At 49.7% G+C, this 15,806-nt stretch overlaps 1 protein-coding gene across 1 annotated transcript in view; it reads left to right on the top strand.

Moving 5' to 3' along the window:
* LOC310844780 (solute carrier family 12 member 9-like) overlaps nucleotides 1–15,806 on the top strand; it is a 95,738-nt gene that overhangs the window by 8,999 nt on the left and 70,933 nt on the right. The window contains exons 2-6 of the mRNA XM_083739341.1: nucleotides 7,647–7,781; nucleotides 8,603–8,740; nucleotides 8,862–9,164; nucleotides 10,305–10,412; nucleotides 12,013–12,124. Coding sequence (XP_083595467.1) covers nucleotides 7,647–7,781; nucleotides 8,603–8,740; nucleotides 8,862–9,164; nucleotides 10,305–10,412; nucleotides 12,013–12,124 — 796 coding nt within the window. The remainder of the gene's footprint in view (nucleotides 1–7,646; nucleotides 7,782–8,602; nucleotides 8,741–8,861; nucleotides 9,165–10,304; nucleotides 10,413–12,012; nucleotides 12,125–15,806) is intronic.

The following is a 15,806-nucleotide window of genomic DNA, read 5'->3' on the forward strand; positions in this document are numbered from 1 at the left end:
GGACACAGGGTTCTTTCAGAGCTGTCCTGATCTTCCTTATGACTCAGGATCCGCTCATTATCCTGGGATCCTCTCTGTTTGCAGCGAGAGCCAGCTCTGAGCAGAGGGCAGAGTCCGAGCTGTGAATTTCCTCTCCCTAGCGAGGAACAAATTGGGCAGCTCGCTTTGCCAGGTCCGCGTGGTTGGCGGGGCGTGGGGGGGCACACCCTCCACAGATTTGCTCAGGGCAGCTGGGGACAGTTTAAAGCTGTGTCTACAGCCCACGAGCTCCGCAAGGCTCAAATCCATTTTCTCTGCTCATCCTTTCTCGATCGCTTTTAACTTCCCCCAGAAGCAGCCTGGGGTCAATCAGGGTCATCCCTCTTGCAAAATCTGCCTGCAGAAACCTTTTCCTCCCTTGAGTTGCAAGTAGCACTATCTCCAGTCTCCGTTGTGGGACAGAATATACAGCTTGGGGGCGAGGAAAGCCTTTCCTTGGAAGGGAGGCTGCCTTAGCCAGGGCCTGTGACACCAGTGGTGCCCTTGATTCAGGATTAATTAGAGCAAAGGCAATTTTCATGTGCATGGCCTTCAAGCAATAAATATTACTTTAAATAAAAGATCTAGGAAACAATGGGAGGTGTTGATACCTAGGGAGGGATAGCTGAGCTCTGGCATTTGTCATGTTCAAAACTGGAGCAGGGAAATCCCTTTTCATCCAAAGGGCCACATTCACACTTGTGGGGGCCGCAGGCCAGTCAGGGGCGTGGCTAGAGGCAAAAGGGGGTGGAGCCACAGGAGTGACTCTTTGCACAGCATAGGCTACATTCTGGCCATGGAGAAGTCAAGAGTTTTCTGCTTGTCTCTCCATTTTATCCTCATCCTATGATCCTAGCGGGGGACGCGGGTGGCGCTGTGGGTAAAACCTCAGTGCCTAGGACTTGCTGATCGTATGGTCGGCGGTTCGAATCCCCGTCGTTCGGTCCCAGCTCCTGCCCACCTAGCAGTTCGAAAGCACTCTTAAGTGCAAGTAGATAAATAGGGACCACTTTATAGTGGGAAGGTAAACGGCGTTTCCGTGTGCTGCGTTGGTGCTGGCTCGCCAGATGCAGCTTGTCACGCTGGCCATGTGACCTGGAAGTGTCTTCGGACAGCGCCGGCTCCCAGCCTCTTTAGCGAGATGAGCGTGCAACCCTAGAGTCGGACACGACTGGCCCATATGGACAGGGGTACCTTTACCTTTACCTTATGATCCTAGCAGCGATAGGCCTGGTCTGTGGGATGTGGCGCTTCAGAGTACGTTAAGGAAAAGTGTTCTTGCCTAGCTTGTTCCCTGCCATGCTAGATTTCTACCTGCAGGCGTTTTCTTTCCCTTTCTTTTTTGGAAAATGGGAGCCTTTGCAAAAAAAACCCACCTCCCACCTGTGGGCTGAAGTGGTCAAATCCTTTCAACTACCTCAGTTGATTCCATCACATTGTTTGCATCAGGAGGCATGAAGAAAGAGATTTGTTCCACTGATAAACTAATTACCGTTTGGAGACTTAAGGCGGACTGGTGGCTTTTATTTTGTGCTACTGATTTTGTGGGACACGGCAGAGACTTTTACGTGGTCTAGGATGGGGAAACGGTCCCAGGCGTTTCGGTTCTTGCAGTGGAAATTCCAGTTAGTCCCCCCACCCCCACCCCCGCTAATAATTGGGAAGTTCTCTTCCACAAGCTCCTTTGAAATGAGTGGGTCTTGCTCAGCAGAACTTCCCTGTCAGGTGAGACACATGGAGGGGTCTCTCTAAATAGTCTGCTTTGCTGCTGTTACAGGAGACCCAAATCTCTTTTCCTCCCTTCTGGCAGCTTCCTCATGTTGCCTTATGACAGGGCTGCCTCAGTTCTCAAATAACACTGTGATCTTATGAAAGTCCTCTTTCTTCTTCTTCTTCTTTTTTAAAAAAACTAACAAACCAAAGAGAAATCGAAAGCGTGAAAATCCCAGGGTGGAGACACTTTGGAATTCCCCCACACAGCTCTGGAAGAAATGGCTTGATTTCTTTACCTGGCACTGACTGGGTTCCTTTCACTCTGCTGCTGAGGTTTTCTGGAAATCTCGGTTTGTCAGGGCAGGGTAGCTGAGTAACAACCCCCTCCACAAACACACACAACACCCAGCCTGCGGTTGCAAGGGGAAAGGCACCACCACTTCCTGGTCTGCATGTTTGCCCAATGCCAGCTGAGCCGGCAACGTGTGGAGGTTCACAACGTATTTCTGCACAGAATTGCTCCGGAAACTTGTCAAAGGTGATGTGTGGTGCCTGAACAGGTTGGCTCTTCTGGTCAGCCCCGTGACCCTATAAACTCAGATATACGGTATATGTTAATCACTTTGTTGTTGTTTAGTCGTTTAGTCGTGCCCGACTCTTTGTGACCCCATGGACCAGAGCACGCCTGGCACTTCTGTCTTCCACTGCCTCCCGCAGTTTGGTCAAACTCATGCTGGTAGCTTCGAGAACACTGTCCCACTATCTCGTCCTCTGTCGTCCCCTTCTCCTTGTACCCTCCATCTTTCCCAACATCAGGATCTTTTCCAGGGAGTCTTCTCTTCTCCTGAGGTGGCCAAAGTCTTGGAGCCTCAGCTTCAGGACCTGTCTTTCCAGTGAGCACTCAGGGCTGATTTCCTTCAGAATGGAGAGGTTTGATCTTCTTGCAGTCCATGGGACTCTCAAGAGTCTCTTCCAGCACCATAATTCAAAAGCATCAATTCTTCGGCGATCAGCCTTCTTTATGGTCCAGCTCTCACTTCCATACATCACTACTGGGAAAACCATAGCTTTAACTATACGGACCTTTGTCGGCAAGGTGATGTCTCTGCTTTTTAAGATGCTGTCTAGGTTTGTCATCACTTTTCTCCCAAGAAGCAGGCGTCTTTTAATTTTGTGGCTGCTGTCACCATCTGCAGTGATCATGGAGCCCAAGAAAGTAAAATCTCTCACTGCCTCCATTTCTTCCCCTTCTATTTGCCAGGAGGTGATGGGCCCAGTGGCCATGATCTTTGTTTTTTTAATCACTTAATGGCACCTTAAACCTAGGTTACAGTTGCCACAACAGAATGTCTAGGTGTCATCTTTTTTACAAGGATATTTATCATTACAGTCGTACCTTGGTTCTTGAACTTAATCCATTCCAGGAGTCTGTTTGACTCCCGAAACCATTCAAAAACCAAGGCGTGGCTTCCGATTGGCTGCAGGAGCTTCCTGCACTCAATTGGAAGCCACGTCAGACTTCCAAAAAGCATTAAAAAACCGGAACACTTACTTCCTAGTTTTTGGTGTTCGGGAGTCAAAACATCCAAATACCAAGATGTTCGAGAACCAATGTACAACTGTATTATTATACTGAACTATGGCAATTAGATAAACAAATTGTCGCTGTATAGCAGGTAATAACTTGTGAGTGACTCCTATGGGGAAACCACCGCTGATAACAGGGTTTAATCCAGGAGCAAAACACGTTTCCGTTCATTTGGGTTTTCCTTTGTTTCTTTTTATTATGGGGTTTCCATAATTGGCAAATTAATTTGCAGAGCTGTAAAATCGCCGTTTAAAACCAAAACCAAAACCAACCAACTCTCCTGATTCTGCTTATTAAAGATAACTTGTGGTTTCACCTCGAGTCTCTTGACCAATCCCCCCCCCCCCAAAAAAAAAAAATTACAGGGTTTCCACAAGGTTTCCTCACGGTGGTTCTTTTGTGGTGGCAGGCACATTCCCCAAGGCTGAAAAGCAGCAATATTTCGTCAATCTGGAAAACCAGATTGTCGCAGCGCCCAGCTAGAGAAGTCCATTGCAGCTGTGGATGGAGATTGTGATGGTGTCATTGTCGTGGGTGCCTGTTGCAGGTCTTTTACAGCACATTCACCCCCCCGCGCTTGCTGCCCGCCCCGCGGTTCCCTCGGTTGCCAGATATATACGTACTCAATTTAAAAATCAATTGGCTTGTTTTCGAATCAATACCTTGTTTTTGCTTTACAGCTCTGAGGCCTTAAGGGAACTCGGTGGAGTTTATAAATCTAAATAAGTCAGGCCTTGACGCTTTAGAGCTTAAATGGTTCCGTGGAGAAGGGCGGGAGTGTTCCAGAAAGAGCCGTGTGAAGCCCCAGAGGCCGGGAGGCTCTGATACGGCGTGAAACGGACAGCAGTTTGACGCTGCTAGGGCTTGTTAGCTGGGATCCGCAAAGATCTGGGCATGGTTCTTGAGCCAAAGGACAGTTCTGGCCTGGTTCTGGCAGCAGCATGGGTGCGGGTGGGCCAAGAGGGTTGTGCCAGGATCAGTGCACCTCCAGGTGGGCAGCATCCAGCTTGCATTGGAGAACTTGGGCCAGTTGCATACTCTCAGACAAGCCTACCTTAAAGGGTTGATGTTGGGGGGGGCAGGAAGGAGAATGGTGGTGCAAACCAGGGTTAGAAACTCAGATAGATAAGCTAATCGCCAAATTGCACCTTAAACTGAGGTTATGTTCACCATGGTTGAACATCTAGGTGGTTGTTTTTTTTGCATTATTTATTTATTTGTTTCATTTCTGTATTGCTTTATATTTTAAAGAAAACATCCCAAAGCAGTTTACAACATATTAAAACTTCAAGCAAAACAATCCAGAATAAAACAAATTCAGGCTTCAAGGAAAACATATCAGATTCTTCTTAAAGTGACACTTGGCTTTCCCCATATTTATTTACCATATTTTTCGCCCTATAGGATGCACTTTCCCCCCTCCAAAAATGAAGGGGAAATGTGTGTGCATCCTATAGGGCGAGTGCAGGCTTTCGCTGAAGCCTGGAGAGCGAGAGGGGTCGGTGCGCACCGACCCCTCTCGCTCTCCAGGCTTCAGGAAGCTATCCGCAAGCCTTGGGAGCTCTGCGGGAGTTCCCGTCGGGCTCGCAAGGCTTGCGAATAGCAGCCTGCAGCCCGAACCCTGGGGCGCACTGCACAGCGCACCCCGGGCTTCGTGCAGATCTCGGGCAGCCCCACAAGCTCGGGGGACAGCGGGGAGGCAGAGTGCTGCCATCCCGCTGTTCCCCGACCTGGTTTGGAGGCTGGCGCTTCTCCCCACCGCCAGCCCCACAAGCTCGGGGGACAGATATCCGCAAGCCTGGGGAGACCGGCACAACTTCCCGCCGGGCTCCCTAGGCTTGCGGATAGCAGCCTGTTCTGGAGGCTGGGGTCGGGGGAAGCTCGGGCATAACCCACCCCAGCCCCACGCCTGGGGGGGAAATAAATTCCCCCCTTTATTCCCCCCCAAAAAACTAGGTGCGTCCTATGGGCCGGTGCGCCCTATGGGGCAAAAAAAACACGGTATTTACCTACTTCATTTATAGAGCTGCCCCATAGTAGAAGGAAGGCAGTGTGGTTTAGTGGTGAGAGTGTTGGACCCGGACCTGGGAGATCAGGGTTCAAATCCCCACTCAGGAATCTCACGGTGTGACCTTGGAGTCAGTCACAGCCTTGCAAGGTTGTTGTAGGGGATTAACTGAGGAGGGGGAAGAACCATGTACTCCTTGGAGAAAAAGGTGGGAGATTAATGCAATAAATAAGGTCTTTGGCTCACCTGCTTAAGAAAGCTGGAAGGATATGGGGATGTCAGCTGCCAATCTGGCATCCAGAGATCTCCACATGATCACAATTTGACCCACGCCAGTTGCAAAATGCACCTGGTGCCAGGCTAACTTCTAACACTGGTGCAAACATTGGGGCTCTGCCCCACTGTGGAGGGGATAGATTAGCTGCCACTGGTGCAGGGAGAATTGGACGGAGGTCTCGAGTCTTCCTTCATTCCCAGCTGCGAGCTTTTGCCCTCTGGCACATTGCCACCTTCCCAGTTGGCTCGCTGCCTCTGGGCAGGGAACGTTGCCTCCTGGGTGCCTGACGCTTAGACAGATCCCTTGATTCACAGAGCTGTAAGGCTCTGCAAGGTGATAAAATTCTCCAGGGCTTGGTTTTCTACACATCCTTCTGCGTCTCATCCGTACACAACACAGACATCCCTGCATGGAATTCAGCAGCCAGATTGCTGATTGAGGCAAGGCAATCTGAGCGCCTGAGGCCAATCCTGGTGCAACTGTGTTGGCTGCCTCCTCTTCCTCTTCCTCTTCCTCCTCTTCCTCCTCCTCCTCCTCCTCCTCTAGCTGCCCTTCACCTTAAGATCCCAGGTGTATTTTTTAAAAAAAATGTTTTTATTAAAGGATTTTCATGGTTAACAAGGCTACATACGTCTCTGTTTTTTTTTACACCCACCTTATTTTCACACTTGCAAGTTGTTTTACATTGTTTTTCATATTGTAACCCACCCTGAGACCTTAGGGTGGAGGGTGGCTAATAAATGAATGAATGAATGAATAACAATAATAAAAAATAAATAATATTTAGCCCAGCCCTCGGTTTCCTGTTGCTGAACCCATTCCCAGTCTGCAAGATAACCTGACACCCCCAGATTACTAAATTTATGCAGTTCATAAAGCTGCATTGGGTCACTTCAGTGCCCTTTTAAATCTCTCCCCCCTTTCCCATGTCTCCCCCACTGCCGCCCCATTGCCTGCTTTAGATTGTCAGCTCCTAGGGAGCAGGGACCTGTTTCTGGGTGTGGATCTCTGTGGAGCAACACCCACGCTTGGTGTGTTGACAATGAGGAGAATGCGGAAGAGGAATGCGAGGTTTGAACCTGCGGCTTCCCTTCCCGGCTACTGTGAAGATGACTCACGTTACTGTCTTGCAACAACTCGTGCATAAATTGGTCTAGTTGGCTAATTGGGAGTCTGCAGGTTACAAAGGTGCCATGTATTTAGCAAGTCACCGGGTCACCCAAGGTGATCGGGAGTTTAGGTACAACTATTTACTTTTAAAGGACAACTGAAGGTGGCCCTATTTAGGGAAGTTTTTAATGTCTGACACTGTATTGTTTTTAATATTCGATTGGGAGCTGCCCAGAGTGGCTGGGTAAACCCAGCCAGATGGGTGGGGTATAAATAATAAATTATTATTATTATTATTATTATTATTGTTGTTGTTGTTGTTGTTGTTGTTGTTGTTATTATTAAACTTAATATTTTATGTAATTCTGTCATACTCCATTTTACCAAAGTTGTCCATTGTTTTTGTCATTTTGTCAAATTCCCCCCTTCCTCTATGACCCACATGGAAAGCAAGCCAGCTGGCAGAGGAGAGGCAGATCATTCCTTTGTCAGCCCCCGTGATAGAACTTTAAAACCCCGTTTTGCTTAGGGACTAGAAACCTGCATTCTCATCATGGCAGATTCTGAGCCCCTGAGCAGGCCAGTAACTTATGTGGACTTATTTATGAGGCTCTGCTGAAGCATTTGCTTGTCAAGAGCCTGTAGATACCCTCAAGGGGCCTGGGATAGCTGCCCAAAACCAGAAAGGGGCTTCTGCCTCTTCTTCGCTGAGAGGGTAAAAACTTGCTTAGAGAGTAAGGGAACACGGGGAGCCTTTAAGGCAGGTTTTCTTTTTGGCTGGGTGGGTTGATGCCCTAGCACTCAGGTCCTTTCCTGGGGGCTCTTGTTCCAGAGCAGGAGTGGCCTAAAGAAACTCTGGGGGAAGGCCAGGAAAGTTGGGGCAACGTCCACCCTCCATATTTCCTCCTCTGTTTCTCTCTCTGTGCTGACAGGCTTTGTGGTGGGCCAGGCCGGGCTGTTCCAGTCGCTGGCCATGTTCGTCGTGGCCTATTTCATCATCGGGCTGACGGTTCTGTCGGTGTGTGCCATCTCCACCAACGGGGCCCTGGATGCGGGTGGCGCCTACTGTATCCTTGGCACGCAGACCCAGCGAGTGTCCGGTTGGCTTAGAGCATCTCCTAGCACCTCTACAGCCATTGCACCAGGGGCTGGGAACTGGATCCAACCAGTGGGGCAGTTTCTTCTCCTGCCCGCATCCCACAGCCAAGTTCCACAAGCAGGCGGGGCTGCCCAGTGCTACAACAACATCAGGAATCAAAGCCTGTGGGATTCCTGTTTTACAGTGGGCTGGGCTAGATGACCCTCAGGGGCCCTTCCCACTCAGCGATTCTAGGATTCATTGAAGGCTGGTCCATTTGAGCAAAGGGGGCACTGCCCCACCAACCTCAGTCTGCCCTTAGCCAGCCCCCTCCTGTCTGTCTTCCTACTTCCAACCCTTCCCGGGATTGGTGACGTCACTGCCACCATTGGCCTTTTGCCCCACCAATTTCTGCTTTACACACCCCTTTGCAACTATCTATGTCAGTGTTTCTCGAACTACGACTCCAATCATCCCTGACCACTAGCTATGGATGATGGGAGTTGTAGTCCAACAACAGCTGCAGACCCACGTTTAAGAAGCGCTGGTCTGTGTGACGGATGCAGCAAACCTTAGTTTGGCCTTCTTCAGCCTGATGCCCTCCTGGACTACAACTCCCAGCATGCTGGTTAGGAGCTGATGGGAGTTGTAGTCCAAAATGCCTGGAGGGCACCAGGGTGGCAAAGGCTGCCAGTCTCCCTCCAAATGGCGTGTAGATGCTAGTGCCAGTACAGACCCTCCTCTTAGCTGCATCTCAGGGTTGCTGGGTCCCCTTGACTTCTATGTTGCTCCTTGACGCACCGGGCGCAGACATGATCAGCCGGGCGCTGGGGCCCGAATTCGGCGGCAGCATTGGCATCATGTTCTTCTTGGCCAACGTTTGTGCCAGTGCGCTCTACATCCTGGGGCTGGTGGAGGCAGTCGTGGATGACTTTGGAGCCCCGGCAGGTGAGTGACATACGAATCTTCCCAGGAGATGCTGACCCCTGTCCGCACTGCAGGGTTTTCCTCTCTGCCTGCAAGGCAGCGAAGGTGCCCGCCCTGACCTCCTCCTTGCCTGTCCCCGCAGAGGGCGGTGTTGGCAGCGCCACCCAGGTCCTTCCTCGCGGCTACTGGTTTGATCTCCTCTACGGCACGGTCCTTCTCTTCCTCTGCCTTCTGGTCTGCCTCGTGGGCGCTGGCATCTACGCCAAGGCCACCTTCCTCATTTTCCTGATCGTCATGCTGGTGCTGGGCACTGTCTGCCTCAGTTTCTTCGTGGTGGCCCCCCGCAAGGTGAAACTGCCCCCAGGCATCGACGGCAACGGCACAGAGCAGGGCAACGCCTCCTTCACAGGCTTCAAGCACAGCACCCTCCAGGCCAACTTGTTTGGTGAGTTACACCTCTGCACTTGAAAAGTATTATTTTGTGGGGGGCGGGGGGCACAGAAGCTGTGACTCGGGAGGAGGGGGGAGAGAAACAGGAAGAGAGGGCCTTCTCTGTGGTGGCCCCTAAGCTGTGGAACTTCCTCCCCACAGAGATGTGCCTGACATCTTCATGGCACAGCTTGCAGAGGATGCTGAAGATTCACCTCTTTCTCCTGTATTTTGACCCTTGAAGGGGTCTGTTTTTAGGCTCTAGTATGTTTTTTTTTTATGTTGGTATTTTTTATTTTCCTTGTTTGATGATAGTTACCTTTTAAAATACATTCAGTAATGAGTTAAAACAAATAATTATTACGGTAGTAAAAGAGGCGGCTCGAGTAGTTTTGCTCGGTGCGTGCGACTGGCCCAGCCCCTCTTTCCTTTTCCTCTCTTCTGCTCTCCCGCCGGGCGCCTGAGGGAGAGTTACTTAGCGGTTCTGAGGAGCCGCTGTTGTTTCGGCAGGGGAAAAACCGCCGCCCTTGAACCACCGAGCTCCCTCTCTCTTTCCATAGGCTCTAGTATGTTGTTGTCATGGGGACGCAGGTGGCACTGTGGGTTAAACCACAGAGCCTAGGGCTTGCTGACCAGAAGGTTGGCGGTTCGAATCCCCGCGACTGGGTGAGCTCCCGTTGCTTGGTTCCTGCTCCTGCCAACCTAGCAGTTCGAAAGCACGTCAGAGTGCAAGTAGATAAATAGGTACCGCTCCAGTGGGAAGGTAGACGGTGTTTCTGTGCACTGCTCTGGTTCGCCAGAAGCAGCTTAATCATGCTGGCCACATGATCCAGAAGCTGTACGTCGGCTACAAAGCAAGATGAGCGCTGCAACCCCAGTCGCCTGCGACTGGACCTAACAGTCAGGGGTCCCTTTACCTTTACCATTATGTTGTTGTCATAGAGCTGGAAGGGCCCCCCAGGGTCATCTAGTCCTACCCCCTGCAATGCAGGAACCTCAATCATACATGACAGGTGGCCATCCAAACCTCCAAGGAAGGAGAGCCCACCACTTCCCGAGGGAGTCCGTCCCACCATTGCTTTTTTTGTGATTTTCCCAAGGGAAAAAGCAGCGCACAAACTGTTTCAATAAATGCATTCTTCACTACCTCCCGCAGCCGACTACAGTGTGGATTACACAACGGGTCGCCTGATGAGTTTCAGCACCGTCTTTGCCGTCATGTTCAACGGCTGCACAGGAATCATGGCAGGTTCCAACATGTCAGGTGGGTGAAGAATTTTCACAGCCGTTTGCGGCCGGGCCAGAGCCCAGTGGGCAGAGTGCATGCTTTGAGAACAAAGGGGTCCAGGTTCGACTCCATGGCATCATCTCTAGATACAGCTAGGGGAGACCCTGCCTGCAATCCTGGAGACGCTGCCAGTCTGTGAAGGCAGCGCTGACCTAGATGAACCCTCTGCCTAAAAAAGGGCAGAGTTGCAAAAGGCTCAGAAGATGGCAACCAAAATCCAAGGGGATGGAGCGACTCCTGTCCAAGGAAAGGTTGCAGCAATTTGGGGCTCATTGGTTTAGAGCAGGGGTAGTCAACCTTTTTATCCCTACCGCCCACTAATGCATCTTTCTTGATGGTAACATTTCCTTACCACCCAGTGCTCGATGGAAGGAGGATCCAGCTTGTGCCGTGGAACCCCCTCCCACCCACCTAGAATCCTGAAATGCCCCCTAGTGGACAGGTGGGACCAGAATGACAACCCCTGGTTTAGAGAAAAGCAAGTCAAAGGTGACATGATAAGCAGGTCATAAAACCATGCATGTCACAGAGAAAGTGGAGAGAGGAACGTTTTTCTCCTTCTCTCCTAAAACTAGAACTTGTGAATATTGGAAGATTCAGGAAGTCGTTTATTAATTATTATTATTATTATTATTATTTTATTATTATTATTATTACAGTGGTACCTCTGGATGCAAACGGGATCCGTTCTGGAGCCCCGTTCACATCCTGAAGCGAACGCAGCCCACGTCTGTGCGGGTCGCGATTTGCCGCTTCTGCGCATGCGCATGACGTCATTTTGAGTGTCTGCACATGCGTGAGCGGCAAAACCCGGAAGTAATGCGTTCTGTTACTTCCGGGTCGCTGCAGAGCGCAACCCAAAAACGCTCAACCTGAAGCAACTTTAACCCTGAGGTATGACTGTATTTATTAAATTTAATTTGTATTCCGCTCTTCATCCGTAGATCTGAGTGGTTCAGAAAAACACAAGATGAAAGCACAAAATGCATCATAACTTCCAGAACAAAACAAACCAATAACCCCCCTCTCCCCTCCTGTGGAACTCCCTCCCACAGGAAGCAGCGATGGTCACTAACCTGAACGGCTTTAAGAGAGGATTGGTCAAATTCTCAGAGGAGGAGAGGGCTGTTGTCGACTACTAGCCAGGATGGCTGTGGTCTGCCTGTGCAGCTGAGGCATCAATGTTTCTGAATACCTGTTGCTGGAAATGGCAGGAGGGTAGAGGGTTCTTGCATATGTCTCCTGCCTGTGGGTTTCCCATAATGGACATCTGGTTGGCCACTGTGAGAACAGGATGCTGGACCAGATAGATGCTTTTATAAAATAAAATAAAAATTCCTTCTAGTAGCACCTTAGAGACCAACTAAGTTTGTTATTGGTATGAGCTTTCGTGTGCATGCACACTTCTTCAGATGCACTGTTTTTATGTTCGTGGTCTGACAAGGTATAAGGCAGCTTCCTGCCCTCTGAAAGGAAAATGAACCCTTTGTCAGCGGGATGCTCTGGCCTGGGAGATATGGAGGTTTTCTCCCCCTGTCCGGGATGTCCCTGATCCTGTCCTCCTTCTGTTCCTCAGGGGATCTGAAGCGGCCGAGCTACTCCATCCCACGAGGCACCATCACAGCTGTGATCTTCACCTACATTGTGTACAACCTGTTGGCTTTTCTGCTGAGCTGCACCTGCGACAGGTAGGGGTTGCGACTGGCCACCAGGGGGAGCTCCTACCCCATAGCTCTTTACTCCCCCCCCCCTTTTAAAACAACAGCAATAATGAGCAGACAAAGACTTCTGAAACCTGCCCTGTACTGGGGTTCAGTACAGGTGGCATCATCTCCTCATTTTATCCTTGCAGCTCTCTCCCTTGTTAAAGCGATTTTGGAATTATGCCCATTTCAAAGACAGAGAAACTGAGCTGAATTATCCCGGGTTTGTCTAAGGGGTTCCTGAGCTGAGCAGACATCATAGTTTCAGGTTAGCTTAGAGACTTAATTTCTCCCCCTCCCCTACTGGGCATTTAAGAGGCTTTCAGGTCTGAAGCTTGGGACCAGCTTGTTCACAAAGGGGCATCATATGATACAGTCTTTCTTTGGACTTCAGTTTGTGTACATGTACACGTTCGCAGGTGGGAAGGAATTATTATTAATTAGATTGATATACCCCCCATCATAAGATCTCAGGGTGGGTCACAGAATAGAATGCCTCCCTGCAGCTAGAAAGGAAGAGTGTCAGGTACGAGGATTGCAGCTTTGCTTTCTCCCTTGATGTACTGCTGTGTGGCTCTCTCTATATGGGGAATGACCTGCAGCTCAGTGGTGGAGCATCTGATTGCTTGCAGAAGGCCTTGGGTCCAATCCCCAATGGCATCCCCATGTAGAACTAGGGAAGAGTCATACCTGAAACCTTGGAGCCCAGCTGCCATATATGGGGGGGGGGGGAGAGAGAGAGTGAGTGAGCACATGGAACTAGGTGGTCTCACGGTCTGGCTCAATGCAAGGTTTCTCCATAACCACACAAGACATAACTGGCTGTACTTTTAAATAAATGAGGTATATTTCATTGTATCAAATTGTAGATTTCAACGGAAGTCTCATAAAGTTCAACAAAAAAAGCAGAACACCCAGTGGATCAGTTCATTCTCTAGTCAGTTCATGCATAAGGTCCACACATGTATAAGTGTCTATTCCACCTGTCTGTTCATGTTGTTGTTGTGTAGTTGTTTAGTCGTGTCTGCCTCTTCGTGACCCCCTGGACCAGAGCACGCCAGGCACTCCTGTCTTCCACTGCCTCCCGCAGTTGGGTCAAACTCATGCTGGTAGCTTCGAGAACACTATCCAACCATCTCGTCCTCTGTCGTCCCCTTCTCCTTGTGCCCTCCATCTTTCCCAACATCAGGGTCTTTTCCAGGGAGTCTTCTCTTCTCCTGAGGTGGCCAAAGTCTTGGAGCCTCAGCTTCAGGATCTGTCCTTCCAGGGAGCACTCAGGGCTGAATTCCTTAAGAATGGAGAGGTTTGATCTTCTTGCAGTCCATGGGACTCTCAAGAGTCTCCTCCAGCACCACTGTCTGTTCATAGAGTCCAATAATCCACACGAAGGGTTGTTACAGTTCCACAGAATCCTTTCACAGAGTCTCAGACAAGGATTTCCAGAATATTAGCCTTGTTTCGCCATCCTAGGCTTCATCAGTAGCACAGGCTCATAGTGGTTGCAACCACTACTATGCTATAAGACCCACCATCCTGTAATATTACATATGAGCCTGTACTACTGACGAACCCTAGGATGGCGAAGCAAGGCTAATATTCCAGAAATCCACTGGGTCTTCTGTTTTTTTTCCGTTGAACTTTATTGGACTTCCTTTGAAATCTACAATTTGAAACAATGAATTATATCTCATTTATTTAAAAGTACAGCCGGTTACGTCTTGTGTGTTTATTGAGCATGTTTCACGTAACCATAGGTTTGTTGTTGTTTTGCTAAGGTTTCTCCATAAGGACATAAGAAGAACTTAGGAAAACTCACAAGCAGGACCTGAGCAGAACACAAATCTTTCCACCTGCGATTCCTAGCAACAGGCATTCACTGCAGGTAGCTAGGCATGAGGTCTAGAGGCCACTGATAGTCATGCCCTCCGTAAATTTGTCTTCCTGTGTTTGTTTGTGGCGGGAATTTCATTTATTTTCCTGTGCTCTGTGGTCTGGGTCTTGCTGACTGATCTTGGGTGACTGGCAATGGGCAGGCTATGTTTATTTACCGTATTTTTCGCTCTATAAGACGCACCAGACCACAAGACGCGCCTAGTTTTTGGAGGAGGAAAACAAGAAAAAAAATATTCTGAATCTCAGAAGCCAGAACAGCAAGAGGGATCACTGCGCAGTGAAAGCAGCAATCCCTCTTGCTGTTCTGGCTTCTGGGATAGCTGTGCAGCCTGCATTCGCTCCATAAGACGCACACACATTCCCCCTTACTTTTTAGGAGGGAAAAAGTGAGTCTTATAGAGCAAAAAATACGGTATTTATTAAATTTGTATACTGCCCCATAGATCTCATAAAATCACAATATTAAGAAAAAGAAAATGCATAATAAAAACAAAGGCAACCCAATAGTCTAACCCCCTTCCACAACACGTTTTAAAAGGGCATTGGATGCCAATCAGCCAAAGGCCTGCTTAAAGAGGAACGTTTTCGCCTGGCACCTAAAGGTGGATAATGAGGGCGCCAGGCTCCACAAATGGGGAGCTATTGCAGAAAACGCCCCGTTCTCATGTTGCCACCCTCCGGCCCTCTTGTGGAGAAGATACACGAAGAAGGAGCTCAGAGGATGATTTCGGGATCCAAGTGGGTTCATATGGAGAGAGGCGGTCTTATACGGCTCAGTTGGTTGCAACAGGGAGAACTTTCTTTCCCTACCAGCTCTTTGACTTTCTGCTCACTTGACGCTGCCCGTTTTGCTTCGTGCATGAAGGCTTATTATCTGCCGTCCACTCGTTTTTCCTCTGTGCCTCTTTGTGTGCTGGATTATACACCCAGCCCCTCGGGAACGGATGTCCAAGGATTCCTTGTCTTGTCACCTGGATTAGCCCCCCCCCCCTTTGAGATTTGTGCAGCCCAGTTGTACACAGGCAAAGAAACCCCAAGTAGGCTGGCAGGCGGCTGATTGTGGTAATCTGTGCCCCCCCCCAAGGGCATGGGAAGGCACTCAAACACAATTTCCTCTACCTGCCGGCGATTGCACCCACCCGCTCTCTTGTGGCTAACAGAAGCATAACGTTAAGCGTGGCTAAGATTGCGCTGACCTGCCCCTGCCACCAATTCTAAGAGATTTCAAAGCGGGTGATGCAGGTGCACATGGAAGACTCCAAATCAGAACTGACGTGGCAGAATGCCAGGTGCAGGAGGGAGCGAGAGCGAGGCCTTCCCATGCCACTAGATCAATTCTGCCTCTCTTTGCCCACTTCCCCTTCTCCCACCCTCCCCCAAGTGGCTGTCTAAGCACCCGGGAAATTTTCTGGATTTGGCAACCCATTGCAAGATAAGCGCACCTTGATCTCCGCCATGCATACTCTGGTTGCAGGTTTAGGGCATGGTTTTGTTTGTTACTACCATTCCTGCTACTGATAGGGCAGATAAAAGGAAGCACTTATTCACACAGCATGTGGAACTCACTGCCACATGAGGCAGCGACAACCACCAGCTTGGATGGCTTGAAAGGAGGATTAGACAAATCCGTGGAGGGGGATCAGGCTATTGCTGGCTACTAGCCACAAGGTTGGAGCCAGTAGCATTTCTGAGTACTAGTTGCTGGAAAGTTTAGGAGGTGACAGGGCTCCTGTGCACGGGTCTTCTGGATTTTGCACATGCATCTGGGTGGCCA

This window comes from Podarcis gaigeae, assembly GCF_964106915.1.
Source record: "Podarcis gaigeae genome assembly, chromosome: 5".
Classification (NCBI taxonomy): Eukaryota; Metazoa; Chordata; class Lepidosauria; order Squamata; family Lacertidae; genus Podarcis; species Podarcis gaigeae.